Below are 20,342 nucleotides of genomic sequence, written 5' to 3'. Positions count from 1 at the left end.
TTGTGTTGTGTTGTTTTGTATTGTACTGTAGTGTATTGTATTGTACTGTATTATACTGTACTGTTAGTACTGTACTATTCTGTACTGTACTGTACTGTACTATTCTGCTGTACTAAATTGTACTGTACTGTTACAGTACTGTACTGTACTGTACTTCACTGTTCTGTTCCCTTGAGTTGTCTTGTATTGTCCTGTACTTCACTGTACTGTTGTGCTGTGATGTATTGTATTGCATTGTCCTGTACTTCACTGTACTGTTGTGCTGTGATGTATTGTATTGCATTGTCCTGTACTTCACTGTACTGCTCTGTGCTGTGATGTATTGTATTGCATTGTGCTGTACTTCACTGTACTGTTCTGTGCTGTGATGTATTGTATTATACTGATCTGTATTGTACTGTAATAACATTCTAATGCATGAAATCGTAACAATGTAATAACAATAATCAACATTGTCATTAACTAATGCTATTGTTAACAAATTATTAAGTATTTGCATGTTACATTTTGATTGTATATTTTATTTCTAACCTCATAATTTGATTAAGTTATATATACAAAAATGACATTAATAAGTATAACATCCTTACTTACCTATAACAATTGCCAAAGAAGGTTTGCAAATGTTCCTAGTCTAAATGGCCAAAGTGATCAAGACAAATAAATGCACTGCAGAATAACTATATGTAAACCCATTAGTTATATAATGCTATTTTGCACCTTCCACTTTGTAGAAGTCTTTCTTGTCACTAAGCAACCCAATTATAAAGTAATGAAGTGAACAATTAGTCTCTAAGTGCATATGCGTATAGAATAGACCAACTATACGTTGCTCACTTCCTAATTTTCACAAATTGGAACGTTTTCTTGCACCGACAAAATGTTAAATATAAGGCTTGTCGTAACTGCCTGACTTTACAAATGATAACCGTTTTAAAACCATCAGCAATAAATTCACATATTCAAAGTGATTTGCTATTGTTAATCAAAGAAAGTCCTTATAACATGTATAACGTATATCTCGCAGTGCTCTCAAAATTATGTGGATAAAATATTCACTGTAGAACCAGTAATATGCATCAACAAAGCGCTTCACAATATAATCACTGAGTGTTGCTGTCCCTGCTTTGCCTACCGTTATGCGTCCGTACTACTTAATGGATCAAATGGTAACCTTTGCTGTAGAGTGTTCAGTAGATATGCGTTAGAAGTTAGAACTTTCTCGTGCACGAGGGATGTCTGCTTCAGTGGCACATTGTTGGTAAGAAAACTTATTATTTAGTTTCACTAGAAATCTTCACAACCACAACACTGAAAGGCATAAAGGGATATGTTGGCTTATGACTTGTGTAGTATTACAGTTGCAGAACTGTTAGAAGCAAATTGTCACAGATTTATTTCGGTAACCATTTTTGCAAATGCCATCAGTATTATTCTGAGGTTTTGAGCAAGATATACCTGACTTCCAGAAATATAGTTCGTTCAAGATCACGTTTCACTTTCATATGGCAGGCCATGTGTTTAATGAAACATACTGTGTTTATCAAATTTTATCTTAATGTTCATATGAGTAAACTTGACGTCATTACTCTGACGTCACATTCATTGTTACAGTGATTAATTCATACATATTAATTCGTAAACATTTTATTTGTATTGGTTAAAGATCTTCCAATGCAGTTCAAACGTTTCCAATAACACACAGTCTGGTTTATATTGATTATATGTGCATTGTATTTCAGATAACCCATGTGGTGTTCAACCATGTGAAAATGGCGGAACATGTCATCAAGACAGTACCGTACAGACAGGATACACGTGTTCATGTTTACAATGGTTTACTGGTGATACTTGTGGGGAAGGTTAGAGTCAAAGTATAAATATCATTCTGTTCAGATACTTACATGTATCTTTAGTAGGATACTGATCAATGCTTTCTTAAGCTATAAACATGTTTTCTATCTAAGCCTGATTTAGTGCTATTTTGTCAAATTACCGAAAAATGTTATGCCTAGCCGATATTTAATTATGTAGCACGGACAAATCACTATTTATTTTCGCAAATCAAAATTACAAACTGTTTGGTACAGACTGATCAAGTACATGAGAGACAGCTGTGCTACAATTTTGATCCATTTCTTAATGCAGATATTAATTGTCTTAGCATCTTACCATCCATCTGTAAGTAATTCCTTAGATATCGACATATGTTAATTGGCACATCGCTGTCTCTTTTCTGTACTATTTAATCCATTATCATGGGAAATAGTGCAAGGTAGTTTGGGAACGATCACAAAGACAAGCACGTATACATGTACACCGCAGTGTAGGTAAGATCACTGAGTACGTGTAAGGCTGTATACGTTGTGTTTCTTTCCTTTCAGTGAATGCTTGCTTCAGTCGTCCATGCCAGAATGGAGGAACGTGCCAAAGTAATAGCCCAAATCCAGCAACACCGTATGTGTGTTTGTGTATTGATGGATTCACTGGAACAAATTGTGAACAAGGTAGAAATTAACCTTATGCATGTATAAAGGTCAAAGTTAGATTCGCTAATAAAATATAAAGCAATTTAAGAAGGATCCAAAGAATGGCGTTATTTTGAAAATACAGTCAGGGCGGCGTCTTACAAACATGACAGTCGAGAAGATTTGACAGACATTGCATAAAACAGATAGGGACATTTGCCATGACCCCTTCAACAATTATTTGATATTATGATGTTACACAGCTTTGGCTATCACTTATCCATTTACATTTACGACAATTACGTTATATTAACTATATATCTTAAAACAAATCTGCAGGCGCGGTATTTTGTTCTACAAACTTTTGCCAAAATGGTGGACAGTGTGTCAGATCAGGAAATGACAACATTTGTGTATGTGACGGACCATATGAAGGAGACCTTTGTGAAACTTGTAAGTAGAAATAGCAGGCTATCGATTTTAAGTGTAGGTGTCCTTCGAGGCAATCAGTGCTGTCGACAATTACTTTGATATTTCTTCCAAAGTACAACCTGAAATCTATTGTGTCAATCAAATATATTGTGTCAATCAAATATATTGTGTCAATCAAATCTATTGTGTCAATCAAATCTATTGTGTCAATCATCATTTTCTTGAAGTAGACAATTAATTAAATCAAATTATATTTTTCCAGTTTTGAGATTGTTTTGTTTGTTTGTTTGTTTGTTTGTTTGTTTGTTTGTTTGTTGTTCCTTTATGTATTTACTTGTCAATCAGCAATTTTCTTTTTTTGTTGTCCTCGAGACGTTGTATTTTTTAACAGATTCGTAAAAGCTTAGTCATACTAGGTACAGCCAGCCTTGTCTATATATTTATCTGCCGTTGTCTGTCTGCCTGTTGGCCTGCCTGTGTTTTCCTGTTCATATACTGTGATTCTAATTCGTTCATATTATGTACTTGTGCTACAGACAATCCATGTGGCAGCCATCCATGCACAAATGGTGGAACTTGCACGACTGATCTCACTCTTACCCGAGGATATCGTTGTACATGCTTGATTTTGTTTACAGGAGACACATGTGCGGAAGGTGAGATATTCTTCAGGTATTTCTCTATTAAGTACAAATGTAAATAGATGTTCAGAAATCTAACAGATAAATCGTTCATCATCGTTTCTGTCTGTGTTTTCTAGTGGATCCATGCTTCACACGGCCTTGTCAAAATGGCGGAACGTGTACACAAGATCAGTCTCAGTCTCGCGGATATGTATGTTCGTGCATTCTAGGATACAGTGGAAATTACTGCGAAGAGGGTAGGCAGATAACTTGTGTTGTTGTAAACATGAAGGACCAGGAATGTTTTCTTGAGTGTTTGAAAAGAAGAAAATGATGTTTTTTTATCTTCAAAATCGTCTTATCCATTTAGCGCAGATATCAATATAGCTGATGAATTTAACTTTACTTGTGTCTACCAGTAATATGTTAAAGATAGCAAAATGACGTAACTCTTTCAAGACTTCATTGTTGGACTATTTCTCGCATATAATGTTATCTATTTCGTCTGAAACACACAACGATTTAAAGGAAAATGAACACTAAAACGCAACTGTTGGATCTATTGCAGTAAACCCGTGTCTTTTAGCGCAGCCATGCCAAAATAGCGGAACTTGTTCACCTGACTCCCAGCAGCCCGGTGGATACCGTTGTACTTGTTCTCTCGGCTTCACAGGACAAAATTGTGCAGAAGGTACAGGTTATAATAAATCGAAAGACAATGAGCTCTTTTATTATGGGATATGAAATTATTGAGGGAAGAAGCACTTTTTGAAGAGACAATTATTTGTTAAGTAGAAACATATAGAAGGCACTAGTCTATATTTGGATGATGAATGACAAAAAAAATCATGTTTATCAGTTTGATTGATTTCATTTATGCAGAAAACCCATGTCTAATCGCCAATGAATGCCATAATGGAGGAACCTGCTATCCAGATTCTAGTCAAATAATGGGATATCGATGTACATGTACTCAAGGATTTACCGGTCAAAACTGTGACCAGGGTATGTGAAAATGAAGGTTTCTCATTTTTGAAAGACGTGCTATGAAACGACATAGTTTATCGTGCGACAGTAACTATTGCAATCCATCTAAAGTGAAGTTATATACACGCCCCATTTTGGCAATTAAAATGGGAAAAAAACATATGATGTTTTCTTGATTGAACGTACAGAATTATCATATGAAATAGATGATGTGACAGGGATATATATGGAAATAAATCTAGTGCTTATTGGGTGACATAATGCAAAACCTTCGTCCTAATTATACAAAATGTGTGTAAGGGGTTGATGGAACCCTTGAATACAACGCTATCATTCAAACTTGGAAAAACATCAAAGGATATATTCCATATTGATTATAAAAGAGTAAACCAGTGGCTTAACTTAATATCATTCGCTCAAACAGAGAACCCGTGTCTCATCACTAACCCATGCCAAAATGGAGGGAACTGCTACACAGATTCTACTCAGACTACAGGATATCGATGTACTTGTACCCAAGGATTTACCGGTCAAAACTGTGAACAGAGTATGTGACAATAAATACATATGTATAAGGAGTTGAGGAATCGTTTGAATTCAACATTGTTATGATATGAACTAGGTAGTGTGAATAGAAATTAGAGCAAAAAGACAGATTTTCATCAATAATGAAACCTGTACGTATAACTTAAGGTGAACTTGTTATCATTTGATACTTTCAGTAAACCCATGCCTCATCTCTGATCCATGTCAAAATGGAGGAACTTGCTATCCAGATTCTAGTCAAACTACAGGATATCGATGTTCCTGTTCCCAAGGATTCGCTGGTATAAACTGTGAACAGGGTATGTAAAAATGAACACTATACATTCGGATGATAGAAATGCATTATGGTTGTGGCTTCTGCAAAATATGTATAAGAAGTTGATGAAGTTTGAATTTAACATATTATTATGATACGAACTAGGTAATGTGAATAGAAATTAGATCAAAAGACAGAATTTTCATCAATAATGAAACGTGTACGTAAGGTGAACTTGTTGTCATTTGATACTTTCAGTAAACCCATGCCTCATCTTTAGTCCATGTCAAAATGGAGGAACCTGCTATCCAGATTCTAGTCAGACTACAGGATATCGATGTACCTGTACCCAAGGATTTACCGGTCAAAACTGTGAACAGAGTATGTGACAATAAATACTATGTAGCAAAAGTATCAAACAAGTTCCGAGCTGAAGAGCAATCGAATACGAGTCACACACTTCTTCTCCTCGTCATATACACAATTACACCACCGCTGATCAATTCTAGTTTTTGTAGAACTGTTTTATTTTGTCGCACATTGTATTTCAGCTAACCCATGTGGTACCAAACCATGCCAAAATGGCGGAACATGTGTAGGAGACAGCTCTGTACAGACTGGGTACACGTGTTCATGTTTGCAATGGTTTACTGGATATGTTTGCGATGTCGGTAGGAAACTGTTCTCTGTATAATATCTCTCAGTCGTGACGAGTATAGTCATAGTTTCAAATGCAGAACTATATCCAACGTATTTTAAATCTATGCAAGTAAATTTTATAGAAACCATGCAACACATCGGAAATGCAATTTATCCAGTCAACAGGCCCCCATTGGTTCTTCATGAATCGCAAGAAAACATACAACTTTCTGTAACAACTGGAGAAGTAAGCTTACAATAACAGTATGGCATCTTTTTCAGATAAAACATTGAAAATTCTTTTAATAATGATTTAGCTGATATTGAAATTGATTTCATTTGAATCTTATAAATTCAAGGCAACTGACCTGTTTTTTAGAATGCCCTGTCTGTTGTCTGTAGAATCGAATCTATATCTGTGACGCAACATTTGTTACATATCGACCAAATTTAAAATCGTTTGATACTCTTCATCTGCATGCACCACACTCCATTATAGAATGCCATATCTCAAGCATTCTCCAAAACTGATTTGTCAATCGCTGAAATATGAAAAAGGATGAAGAGGTTGAGACAGAGAAAGAGATACATATACAGGATTTATGAATAAATAAATGAATACATATAGTTCTTGTTATACAATTCAGGCCCATGAGATTGTCAAATTGAAAAGGGGAAACATTACTCAGAACTGCAGACGGACAGACAGTCAGACAGACAGTCAGTCAGTCAAACCTATGCCAACTCTAATACATTTGTATGTCGTATGTTTCCTTTTAGTAAATGCCTGCTTCAGTCAGCCATGTCTAAACCGAGGAACATGTCAGAGCAATGATCAAGATCCGGTAATAGCGTATGTTTGTTCGTGTGTTGAAGGCTTCACTGGGACAAATTGTGAACATGGTAGGTAATTCCAATATTTACTCATGCATACATGCATGTGTCGGCTTATAACGTGTATGTGAATTTGATAACGTGGGAGTTGTTTGATGCATTCGTGACTTGAAAAAAGACTTGCAATCAGAAGATAAAAAAATTATCTGTAATTCTAGCACTCGTTGTCATTAATTCACTACCACGTGGCTACTCTAATTCTTTCTGGCATGAATAATTTATATTATCCTTGTAGGTGAGCAACAATGTACCACAAACCTTTGCCAAAATGGCGGACAGTGCATCATATCCGGCAGCAACGAAATATGTGTATGTAATGGGCCATATGAAGGAGACCGATGTGAAAATTGTAAGTATAAGTATAAAATAGATGAGTTGCTGAACATGAATGATTTGGCAGCAATGAGTTGAGTACAATTCCAGCAGCTCAAAGTGAAGATAAATAAGCGTATTTATGTTTGACTTACATTTAGTGAAAATTTATGACATTGGTCAATGGAGGGGTAACCCTTTGAATCTAGTTAGTCCCATTGGGGTTGTCTTTCTCTTATTCTTTGAACCAGAAAACATTCGATGTGAATGCATTTTATTTTAAGATAGAGATTTTCGTAATTGAAACAATTGCTTATGATTTTATCAGGTTGACTTTCACAGACTGAGAGACGCTTTTGAAAATGTTGTAGTATGTCTATCGATATATCTGTCTCTTTTAGCGAACAGTTATACATCAACGGCGTCACAAGAGCACATTTTGAAATCATGCTCTGTCAGCCTCGTCTTTGATTATCTAGTCTTTATAGTTGTATGTTCACAAAATGTAATTGTTTTACAGACAACCCATGCAGCAGCAAACCTTGCACAAATGGCGGAACTTGTAGGACTGATACTACCACCAGTGGATATAGTTGTACATGCTTAATGTGGTACACAGGAGACAATTGTGAGGAAGGTGAGTATTCACTCTCTAATTCAGTTATTACATTTTTCATATACGTTCAAAAACATTTTTCTAAATTAAAGTATTCAAAATTCTCCATTTCGTTTCTAGTTAATCAATGTTTCACACAGCCTTGTCAAAATGGCGGCACATGTCGACGAGACCAGACCCAAGCGCGAGGGTATGTTTGTTCGTGCGTTGTAGGATTCATTGGAAGTGACTGCGAAGATGGTAGGTGGTTAATTGATACCAAAGTTGTAACAGAGACAAACAATGTCATTAGATTTTAGACACGAATGAAGATGAATGATACATCTACCATCATAAATTTCACATCACTACCTCAAGTACAAAGACATTTGTTACAAACGACAGGTGAATTACAAGTGACAATGTCCTGTGACTTCAAATCTATCATCAACTTGTTAGATTTTCCTGATTCAAGGTTACACACCAACAACACACACTTATTTGAAGGGTAAAAACTAAATGCCACACCATGCATTTATCGTTGCAGTACACACATGTCTCACGGCGCAGCCATGTCAAAATAGCGGAACATGTTCACTTGACTCCCAACAACCTGGTGGTTACAGATGTACTTGTCCTCTTGGTTTCACTGGTCAAAACTGTGCAGAAGGTACGGATAGTATAAAGTAACTTGTTAAATTCCATAAATGCAAACCTAGGGTCTATATTGGTGATTGTTTAGATGAAATAAATAGCCAGGCATTCTTAGGTGAATAAGTGAGCAATTGTATTAGTAATATGAAAAGGGAGAGAACATATTTGTTTGTGAATTGAGATCTGGCGATGAGAAAATTAATATCTGATATTAAGATTAATCTCATTCCTTCTTACAGTAAACCCATGCCTCATCTCTAATCCATGCTTAAATGGAGGAACCTGCTATCCAGATTCTAGTCAAACAGGAGGATATCGATGTACCTGTTCTCAGGGATTTTTCGGTCAAAACTGTGACCAAGGTATGTAACAATGTATACCATGCTCAATGGTGATATAACATGCATTATATAAACCCAAGCCGTCCTGTGCAAATTATGTATAAGGAGTTGACGAATCGTTTGAATTCAACATTATTATGATACGAACTAGGTAATGTCAATAGAAATGAGTTCAAAAAGACATATTTTAATAAATAACGAAACTTGTATATAAGATGAAATCGTTTTGGTTTATTACTTTATACAATTCATTCCAGTAAACCCGTGTCTCATCTCTAATCCTCCTTGTCAAAATGGAGGAACTTGCTATCAAGATTCTAGTCAAACTACAGGATATCGATGTTCCTGTTCCCAAGGATTTACCGGTCAAAACTGTGACCAAGGTATGTGCAAATGAAAACTTTTGTTTTTTGTTTACAGAATGTAAAGATAAAAAACTTATAAATACACTGGCTGTTTTTGTTATAGATCTTCAATGTGAAGTTTTTTTTCAGAATTGCACTATTCACTATATCAACATGCATATTTTGGTTTTATCATTATCGTGTAAGGATACTACAGGAAATGGAGTGTAATGAACGATTGGTGTCCAAAAACATCACTCGAAGCTTTGGTTAATGACGAATCATCTTAATTTCGAAATAAATAGTTATGATTTATATGTACATCCCCTGTCTTAGTTCTGTCTTTGTACAGTCTCTGGCAAGGTGTTATACTAGTAATTTCTGTCTTTGTACAGTCTCTGGCAAGGTGTTATACTAGTAATTTCTGTCTTTGTACAGTCTCTGGCAAGGTGTTATACTAGTAATTTCATTTGGCTGTTGATCATTTCGTACATATCCAAATTGCGAACTGTATGTTAAAAAAATTACAAAGATACATCTGAGGTTGATTAAATGGTTATGTTCAGGTTTAACATTTGTGCACATCATTATTTGTGCAAGATGAGGTTTCTAAAACAAACGGAAGGAAAGTTTCAGTTTTGTCAAAACTGGTAAACTTTTAAGATCTTTCCTGTGTCATTAACACAAGCCATTTTCGTTATGAAGGTCTTTGTAATCCCAATCCATGTCAAAATAATGGTGGCTGTGACGTATCAGGTGGCGTACCTACCTGCATATGCCAGGGGCCGTATGAAGGTTTACGCTGTGAAAACTGTAAGTACCAAATGAAGTAACTTACTATTTGCACAAACAAAATAACGTGACCAAAAGACAAATTAACGAAGATGGTGGAGGTCCACAGGCTTCAGACATGGTAACAGGGCTGGCAAAAAGAGGGTGTGGTTGCGTTGGGGATTTCCACAATTTTTATATCTAGACATACATACATACATATTACATACATACATACATACATACATACATACATACATACATACATACATACATACATACATACATAAAATGAACTCACAGATGTTTCAATGATTATTGTTGTTTTATAGCCCCCTTTGCCTTTATGGGTTTTGTCGTTCAAATTATAATTCAAAATATGAATGTTTTCTCCGACAACGTAATACATGTTTTGTTTACCGAGGACACTGTTTTGTATAATGCCTAATATAAGAAATTGTGTTTGTTGTCTGAGGTAAAGCCAAAGTTTCTGGTGTTGAAAGAGGTGTGTCTGGTTACCTTGATTGGTTAACATTTTAGTGAAATAATATTGTAGGTACATTCGCGCAATTGCCATAATACCGAGTCGTGTTTTCAGAGGGAGGAATGGGCAGTTGAGTCAATGATGTTGTGAAGACAAAACAAACCTGGGTTAAGTTGTAGTGGCCCGAGATTGAATCATGTCTGGCACTTGCCATGCAATCTGTACCGTTCCAACTTATATCACGACATATATATCAATATCATGGTCGTTTTTTTCTCTCTCCAGATAACCCATGTCGTACTCTACCATGTAAAAATGGTGGATCGTGTCACCAAGAAACCAGCGTTCAAATTGGATATACATGTACATGTTTACAATGGTTTACTGGGGACACTTGTGACCAAGGTCAGTTTCACAGTTCGTTAAAAGTAAAATCGTATCTGTATGTAGGGTATATATTTAATGCATTACTTTGACATGTAAACAGTGGGTTTGTACTTTCAGTACAATTTGATAAAGCCTACACACTACCCACACTATCCTCTCACACGCAAACTTTCGCATTTGAATTTTAAAAATGATCAAGAATCACGGTCACCAAGTATGTGGTTATCCGCACATCTGGACAAGTTACATAATGGTTTTGGACACAGAAAGACAGACAAACAGACTGCACACATACACACACCCACACCCCACGGGCATGCCCTATAACATCATACTGCAATTTGCTCACAGTCGATGCCTGCTTCAGTCACCCATGTCAGAATGGAGGAACCTGTCAAAGTCATGTTCAAAATCCACTGGTGCAGTATACCTGTTCATGTGTTCAAGGCTTCACTGGTACAAATTGTGAACAAGGTAGGTACTATGGACTTGTAGTTGTCCTACTGTACTTTTGTCAGATAGATATACGAGTATACTGAAAATGACAAACGCTGCTTCGTTGCTTGCTGTAACTATTTCCATGTAGATGTATGTGGCATGAAAATTACCCCTATAAGATATCTGATACAAACTGATTTACCAACTCCTTGACGATAGTTATTATATTTCGGTAGTGACATTTTCTTGTCCCGTTACAATAGGTGAAGAACTATGTACCACAAACCTTTGCCTAAATGGCGGGCAGTGTGTCATATCAGGAGGTTATGAAATATGTGCATGTAATGGACCTTACGAAGGAGATCTATGTGAAAACTGTAAGTACGAAACGGCCAACTCATGTGATATGTACGAAAAAGTACGACATTGATTTTATAATGCTCATGACATATGATAGTTGTTAAATTAGGTACTGTATGCATATTACTTGAACCAAACTGTCGACGTGCGTACGTTTGTTGGTTTATATGGGAATTCAGATTATGGTACTGATGCACCAGGTGATGTGTTTAGAAAACACTTGTTGATGTATACTACGCGACAGACGTCTTGCCATTAATAGAAAATTGGATGTGTGTAACCGTCTTAGCTGCCCCTTGACTTGTGGACTGACCGACTGGTTGTTTTTTCATATTGTCGCTGTTATCTATAATTTCATTGGAAACGTTCACTTTGATGACTATAGTTTCATTATTACCCTGGACCTTAATGTTAATTTTATATTTACAGACAACCCCTGTCGCAGCCAACCTTGCGAAAATGGAGGAACTTGCACCACTGATATCGCTCTTCCTAGAGGCTACCGGTGTGCATGCTTGCAGTGGTTTATAGGAGACATTTGTGATGCAGGTGAGGTTTCTACAATTCTGTAGTCGGTTGCTAATTTTTATTTTGGATGAACTTAATTTTCAAGAAGTCTTAAATCTTCCGTTTGTTGTTTGTATTTTAGTCGATCCATGCTTCACACATCCTTGTCAAAATGGCGGGACATGTTTGCGAGACCAATCACAATCGCGCGGATATGTTTGTTCGTGTGCCCTTGGATTTATTGGAAGTAACTGTGTGGAGGGTAAGGTTTTATAAGCATTCTTAACACACTGGCTAGAATGGTCACTACTGTTTGAACAAGGAAATTATCAATCGTAAAATGTTGATTTCAGTTTGTGACAAATGAGTGTAATGTTTATGACAACATGAGACATCCAAGGACATGACGTCACGAACGCTATGCCCCTTCGGTTTCTAACAGTGACATGATAAACAGTCAAATGTACGGGTAACCTTTCTGACTCATTGACAGTTGCAGTCTATCAGTTGACCAAACTATTAACGACGAACATCTTATTTAGACCTATCAATTCACGCGAAATACGATAGCTCCATGTATGTATTGTTGTTTTCTCTTCGCAGTAAACCCGTGTCTTCTGACTCAACTATGTCAAAATGGCGGAACTTGTTCACGTGATTCCCAACAACCCAGTGGTTACATTTGTTCCTGTTCTGAAGGATATACCGGGCAAAACTGTGCAGAAGGTATATATATATAACAAACTTGTAAAAGCGAATCAAAACAGATGAAGCATTTTCATCACTTATTATGAACTGAATATAATGCACCAAATCTATAAAGATACCCGCACTTCTTGGAACCCATCTTGCCTAATCAAGAAGTTTCAATTTAACTACAATTCATCTCTCCCCTTGAAATATTTATTTCAGAGTTGCCCTCAAACGTTTAACCTGGACGATTGCCATCGACTACTCAATGCCCAATTGCATGCTTGGATGTGTTCACTAGATTTAAAGTTAACATGGCTCGTATCTTGTCGATTCCATGACACTCCACCAACGCCTAATGGTGTTGGCTCTGCTTATAAAAAAAGGACCTGGACAGTAAGAGCTAAAGTTAAAGTGACACCATTTGTTTCATTCACCCATACAGCAAACCCATGCCTCGCCACTAATCCTTGTCAAAATGGCGGAACCTGCTATCCAGATTCTAGTCAAACTACAGGATATCGATGTACCTGTTCCCAAGGATTTACTGGTCAAAACTGTGAGCAGGGTATGTAAAAAAGGAATATTTTGTTCCATGAGCTTATAAAACGAAATTTGGGGATTCAAATGAATTCAAATACTAGTAACATCTTGAGAAGTTGTTCAACTATTCTACATATTTGACTGTTACCTGCTTTCTCCTAGCTCTACTTCAAGACGACGATGTGTAATTCCCAATTAGACACATGTAAACCTTTTTAGTGTAAATTAATGTATCAATCTCCTACTTCACAGCTAATCCATGCCTTATAGTCCAACCTCAACCCTGTCAAAATGGAGGGACGTGCAATCGTGACTCTAGCCAAGCCTCTGGTTATAGGTGTTCGTGTTACCAAGGATTCCAGGGACAAAACTGTGAACAAGGTACAGCATATATTTATAGTGTTACAGGGCAACGTTTCCGTAACTCGAAGCTATAACTACAGATTTGAAAATATCCCATATATGGGGAACAACTATGCCGGGTGGGCAAGAATGACCTTCATGGTTATCTGGAGTCACATTAACGGAAAACTTATAAGTACTTGCATGCATTACTGTAAAAAGCTCTCCCATCAAATCATTTGAAATACAGAATTTCTACTCATACACAATAAGCTTCATGTAATTCAGTAAGTCATGGCTAATAGATAACACTGTGACAGGGACTATTCATCATCTATTCAAAACAATTTGTGCTAGTCATATCCAGAATTTTCATGAAAAAATGGTAAGGGGTGATGGGTTGATACACAGTCATATATTATCGTATAATAACTAGAGAAGTATTTTTTTAATTCCTGAGACAAATTTTCACAAGATTATTGAATTGTCAAGAAACATTTAAAGTATCCTGTTTGAAAATATTGAATTCCGTGGCAGTTGTTCGAAAGCCATATACCCATATGTACAAGACATATTTGTAAATGTTTGACATATCTTGTTTATATTTCAGTGAATCCATGTGTGATAACGGTTCCTGGCCCATGTCAGAATGGTGGGACTTGCTCACCAGACATCAGTCGGACGACTGGATATCGATGTGCATGCAGTGAAGAATTTACTGGTCAAAACTGCGAACAAGGTACAAATCACTTTCCTCTCAAAAAAATCTCAGAAATAGCGAAATGAGTCGCAGCGAGGCGGCTCTTTTGATTTGTATACTTTCTTGCGAAACTGGAGACAAGCGATTTGTATACACCGACGTCTTCTGAAATAATTCTTTCTCACACTTTAAGCAGTTTTACCACACAAAAATACGATTGTAAATACTATGACTACATAGATGAATTTTCATAAGGTGGCTTGCTCACATTCGTGGCCCACTCACAACATTGTATTTCAACTACACTACATGGCTATGTGTATGTTCCCCATCCACTATTTCATAAAGAGATAACAATGAATATGAAAATTACACATTTTGAATATTCTTGTCCTCTCCATACATTTTCAGTCAACAAGTGTGTCATCAACCAACCATGCAAAAATGGCGGTACATGCTCCTATGATCCGTCTCAATCTAGTGGATATACCTGTGTCTGTAATCAGGGATTCCTAGGCCAGAACTGTGATCAAGGTAAGTAAGAAATATGAGGTTTGCTCGATTCCAAGCAATCTTACAGAACTTCTGAAATTCGATAGAATAACCATCGAAGTACAATCAAATAATAATTCGAAGAATTGATTCTAAGAAAGACTTAGACTACATTGCAAAACAATTTCTCTTTAATCTATCTTTGTGTACAATATCTTTTTCAAGCCAACCATCTTCTTGAATCACCATCAACAACAGTAAATATAGAACACGATCCCTGTCACAGGGACGGTTCACATAGGAAATTCAACCAGTTCTTTAACACGGGACTATTGTTCAGCTCAAGGTAAAATGTAACATTTAAACTTTAGTAGTCTTTTTATAGGAAATATGTACGACATACTTTGAATATTGTTTTGAATACTATCAAAATATTAGAGGCTGCATTGTCCTATTTGATACTAGAAACGTGATATTTTCCCATTTTCCGTAAAAGCTGCACTGAACTGAAAATGGGGAAAATAATAATATTGTACTCTATGAGAGTTCGAGAAAAATACGTATACAGTGGTTATGTTGTCTGAAGAACTTTCAGCATCCTTTCAATAACTATTTCATTTTCAGTAAATTCCTGCATCATCCCAAGTTTTCCATGTCAAAATGGTGGAAACTGTTATCCTGATTCTAGCATAGCTGCAGGCTACAGATGTGCATGTACACGGGGATACACTGGTCAGAATTGTGAACAAGGTACGTAATAGTTACTGTTTGATTTAGGTGTGACACAAAATCGAGTGGGCTACACTACAAGCTCTAGTAATTCCCAGTCCATCCATCACAGATAGACAGAGGTACCAGCAGTCAATCGATAGTTTCTGTGACTTATCTCGTCATTGAATACATTCATCGATGTACAGTCCTCACTGTCATTTCCATGAAAGTGTCAGGTTACCCATTCCATACATGCTAATATTTTGATTTAAGCTATCACTGCAAGCACACAGTGAACTTTTGTCTGCTGAATGGCCAATACATGACATCTTATATTTCTAGTCTCTCGTCTATTCCATTTAGTTATTTATAGAATTGAGAACCAGTTATCTTTTTAAAAAATGAATTTTTTGTTGCAAATGATGTGTAAATGATTTGGTTATAAAGATGTCTGAATTTACAATGAAATCGAACTCCGTACAGAAATGGCAAATTATGCAAATTAGAAGTATGCATCGCCTAAGATCAACGATCATTAACAATGTCCAATATTCAAATCCACAGCAAACACGTGTGTTATCAATAGCCCCTGTCAAAATGACGGTACTTGTTCTCTTGATCGAAGTCAGCCTGGCGGCTTCGTGTGCTATTGCATACAAGGATATACCGGGAAAACTTGTGACACAGGTAGGTTTCTCTTCATCCATCCATTCTTCCATCCATCCATCCATCCATCCATCCATCCATCCATGTTTGATTTATTATAATATAAACCAGAGCGTGACTTCATTTCAAAATTTGCGTTTTCCAAGCAAAACTGTTAGCTCTGAAGATTCAAAAACTACATTTCTAAATTGTCCACCGTACCGTACAATAATTGATATAACTATTCCTGTCCTTTTTAAGATACAAATTCACCGTAATTGCGTAAAAAAGTTGGTTTGAATGACAATCATCTCAGTTATAGTCTGCCATGTCAAACTGGCGGGGAATGTTCAGGTTGACGTAGTATGGACTTGATTCATCATAAACCAGCGTAACAGGTGACATCAACAATGAATGCCATGTTTCTATTGTGTGACGTTGAACTTCATGAAAGGTATGACTAAATTGTTTAAGGCCAACCAAACATGATTGCTCACAAATAACAATTTTTGCACATCTCCAGTTAATCCATGTGAGCTCGGACAGCCATGCCAAAATGGTGGTATGTGCACAGGTGATACTGATGCAGAGAATGGATATGTATGTTCCTGTAAGCAGGGATATGAAGGCATAAACTGTGAACGTGGTAAACGTGGTTTCATTTATTCATTTCCTTTTAAGTTAATATATAGGCCACTATGCATGGTAGACGTGTAAGCTGTTTTTTCAATTGTCTAACAAATTTGTATTGATATAGCTAACGTTGACAATGATCGATATTTATGTACCGTAAGTGTACCCTGCGTGTCTGTCTGTCTGTCTGTCTGTCTGTCTGTCTGTCTGTCTGTCTGTCTGTCTGTTCTGTGGGTGTGTGTGTGTCTGTGTGTTTGTCTGGGGTTTTGTTTTTTGATGTGTGTGTGGGTCTGGGGGTTGTTTTTTTCTAATTTCTTAGTAATAGCATTCATAACTTCATGTGGAATAATGCGGTGACAGCTCTTTGAGTAAAAGAATTGCTGCTATGTATCTAGTCACGAGGATTGTATGTAGCATGTAATTACCATAAATTAAGTATCTAACTTTATAACAGTAAATGTAAAGGGAAAATAATCTCATTGTATCCATAAACCGTAATCGGTTTGTGTGTCACTTGTAAAATGCCTAAGTAAAAGCTCCATGTATACTTCATCACAATCAAGTTATTTATTTTTTCAAGAATCTACAACCTGTCCAGAGATCTATAAACACCTCTGTGAAAATGGAGGCATATGTTTCCTGAATGAAAACATCGAACCGGGTTATGTGTGCACCTGTCCAAAAGGCTTCGATGGTGTCAACTGTGGAATGGGTAAGATTGTCAACGTCATTTCAATTGAAAACTTGAATTTCTTAAAACGATTTTCTCTAACAATGTTTTATTGCAATGATCTTGTGCCATTGTACCTAAAGGCCAGGGTTTCATTCTCATGTTTTCGAATTTAGTGTTGTGTTATCGAGTGGGGCCACAAGGATTGCACAAAATCGCAGCATTACGATCATCCTTTCCCCCAATTTATTCCAATAGCTCTGCCAGACAATTTGTTTACACCTACCAGTGACGTTTATTAGTACCAATACGTTCCATAACAAATGACAAGAAAAAAGGGAAATGTGACATTTCCTATGTAAAATTATTCCAAATTCAAGATGTTCTAACTTTGCAAAAACTCAAAGATGGCGTTTACGTTTACAAATGTCTCAGCGTGCTAAATTGCCTTGGAAATGTGTTATTACATTGTTTACTTTCATTGCAAAGTCATCAATTTAACATTGGTTTCTTAGAGAATTAAGAAATGTTCAAACAAAGCTATATTTTACTACTTGAATTGATACCTGCAACCATCATGTCTCGTTACATAGACCTAAATATGTGTGAAGCTGGTGGTCCCTGCGAACGAGGTAGCTGTCGTAAAACGCCAACAGGACCCATATGCGTATGTCCAGACGGTTGGATCGGTGAAAATTGTCAACAGAGTATGTATATATGGCAGTTCAATAAACTCGGTATTTTTTCTAAAGGAAATGTTAATTCCTGTTGGGGTAATATGTCATGAGGTATAAGTTTAATACTCACGACACACAATCAACCACAGATTTGTCTGTGAGTCAACATACGATTAAAATAATAGATTTCAATCCCAATATCGCCGTACGCCAACATAGAGACGAGAGTGGAACTATTACCCTAGCTCCTAGCTAGATTGTTAATGTTTGTTGTGGGGCCATTGGACTCTTACCCGGGTGGATCAGTCTAATTTTAATACATTTTGTCCAGATTCCCATCTGTCACTGACACTGTTTTAACCTTATTTCGTAATATTTCTACAAGTATCAATATCTGGATGTAGCAATTCATATTTGTTGACAAGCCTGTTGTACACTTACCCACCCAGAGTTCCAATAACTGCATTTAATTTGGCTTATTTGAATGACGTCAGTCAGTATTTCTATTTAATTTTCTTTGGGCGTCCTTAGTTACTGGCTAGGTTTTCGTAGTAAGGGAACCCTAGGCCGGCGTGTATGGATTGGACGCCTGCTGCCACTGTAAAGAAAAGTTACAGTGACAATGCAAGCAGTGTTATTAAAAGTCTATGTCATAATTTTGTTCTTTGTAGAGCTAGATCTTTGTAACCCTGGTCCATGTCTAAATGGTGCCATATGTATCGTGGTTCAGGATGCGGAAGTCTGTGTATGTAGAAATGGATATGAAGGCCAGTTTTGTGGAGAATGTGAGTAAAAAAACTGGTTTTATAATCCATATATCCAGGGTATATAATCCATATTTTATGTTCAAAAACAATAACTTGGCTTGTGCATGGCATAGTATTTAATGTTATGAATATCATTAAGACTTTATTTATTCTATTTGATATTTTTTTTTATCTTTCAGATCTCATTGCAGACAGCAGCCGTCCAGTTGCTACAGTAACAGTTCTGCTTCTTAGCTTTTTGTTTCAACTTTTTAGATTTCTTTAGTTTTGGTGTACTGGATATTGAAATTATATAGTAATTAATTATCGACAAAAAATCAAAGTATTTGGATCAGGAATTCTTTCAGATTTGTATTTACGTTGATTTTTTAACACTTTTGATATTATCATACTATTTTTGTAAGACATATCTGATTCGATTCATTTATATAACATAAGCAAATCAGAAATACAGTACTATAAATTGCTAGGAATAATACTTATAATTGTAGATTAATATAACACAAAGTTGGGAACCATGCAATGACTTTATTTATACACCTTTGAACACCTGTAAATTTCAGACATGACACCTGTTACAACCGACGTAGTAACCAATCGAGTTTGTTTGTTACTGGTTCGTTAACTACATTATCAGTTGTAACAGCGCCCTCAAATTGATGCCGTTGAACTTTCTGTATGTTGGCCCTGGCTTAAACACACTTATTTACATACACTTTTTCGAGGGGGGTGGTAAAATAGTTATTACATATATGTAAGAGAACGAGGAAAGAATCCTACGCAATTAATAATCAAATTTAAGAGAAAGAAAAACAATTTTTGAGTGAGATTTGAAAGTTTACAAAGGTTATGACATTTCTCCAACCCATATCTAACAGAAATATTTACACACATAATTTTTTATCTAAAATTTCTAATTAGTAAACAGTAACCATGAATTCAATATTTTGCCGAGTGTAGAAACATTTCTCTTTTTTCTTTTACATAGGATGTCTATATTCAATTTAGATGTCTCTTCATTTAGTAATAAAAAGTCAATTTTGGCCAAAAATAATAGACTATTAAGTTTTGTTTATCCCTTCTCCTTCTTCTGAACTAAAAATAAATAAATATATATAACAAACAAAAAAACCCCCAAATCCCATTGTTTTACACTGATAGCCTATGTGAGTTCACTATTTTACAAGGAAGATCTTGGTGGATCTTGCGAGTGCTAATGACACGAATACAGAAGACAATAACGTATTCCCTGTCCATATAAGGAAGTAACCAGTTGAATGAAGTACCTGTTAATATGTGATGGATTACATACACAGTAGGAAGGATTGGCAGATTCTTGACGTTGATGGCAGCATGATAGTGAATGCCAAGTCTAATCACAAATGTGAGAGTTTCGGCGGGGAGAGGGATGCACTCACTTTTGACTAAACTTTT

General features: G+C 36.2%; 1 protein-coding gene across 1 annotated transcript; it reads left to right on the top strand.

Annotated features, from left to right (window-relative positions):
• Positions 1–1,747: 1,747 nt before the first annotated feature.
• On the top strand, positions 1,748–19,856 carry LOC144449000 (uncharacterized). Its single transcript, XM_078139397.1, has 35 exons — positions 1,748–1,862; positions 2,385–2,507; positions 2,808–2,921; positions 3,437–3,556; positions 3,661–3,780; positions 4,092–4,214; positions 4,406–4,528; positions 5,233–5,355; positions 5,571–5,693; positions 5,864–5,983; positions 6,732–6,854; positions 7,081–7,194; positions 7,678–7,794; positions 7,894–8,013; positions 8,300–8,422; positions 8,646–8,768; positions 9,005–9,130; positions 9,797–9,904; positions 10,632–10,751; positions 11,085–11,207; positions 11,435–11,548; positions 11,961–12,080; positions 12,181–12,300; positions 12,642–12,764; positions 13,174–13,296; positions 13,524–13,652; positions 14,224–14,352; positions 14,725–14,847; positions 15,430–15,555; positions 16,081–16,203; positions 16,685–16,807; positions 17,375–17,506; positions 18,058–18,171; positions 18,813–18,926; positions 19,088–19,856. The coding sequence occupies exons 7-35, from the start codon at positions 4,474–4,476 to the stop codon at positions 19,171–19,173; spliced, it is 3,417 nt and encodes a 1,138-aa protein (XP_077995523.1). The 5' UTR covers positions 1,748–1,862; positions 2,385–2,507; positions 2,808–2,921; positions 3,437–3,556; positions 3,661–3,780; positions 4,092–4,214; positions 4,406–4,473; the 3' UTR covers positions 19,174–19,856.
• The last annotated feature ends 486 nt before the right edge of the window (positions 19,857–20,342 follow it).

The sequence above is a fragment of the Glandiceps talaboti genome, chromosome 18, assembly GCF_964340395.1.
Source record: "Glandiceps talaboti chromosome 18, keGlaTala1.1, whole genome shotgun sequence".
Lineage (NCBI taxonomy): Eukaryota > Metazoa > Hemichordata > Enteropneusta > Spengelidae > Glandiceps > Glandiceps talaboti.
The sequence above is the reverse complement of the archived record's forward strand: the minus strand, read 5'-3'. Positions and strand labels throughout refer to the sequence as shown.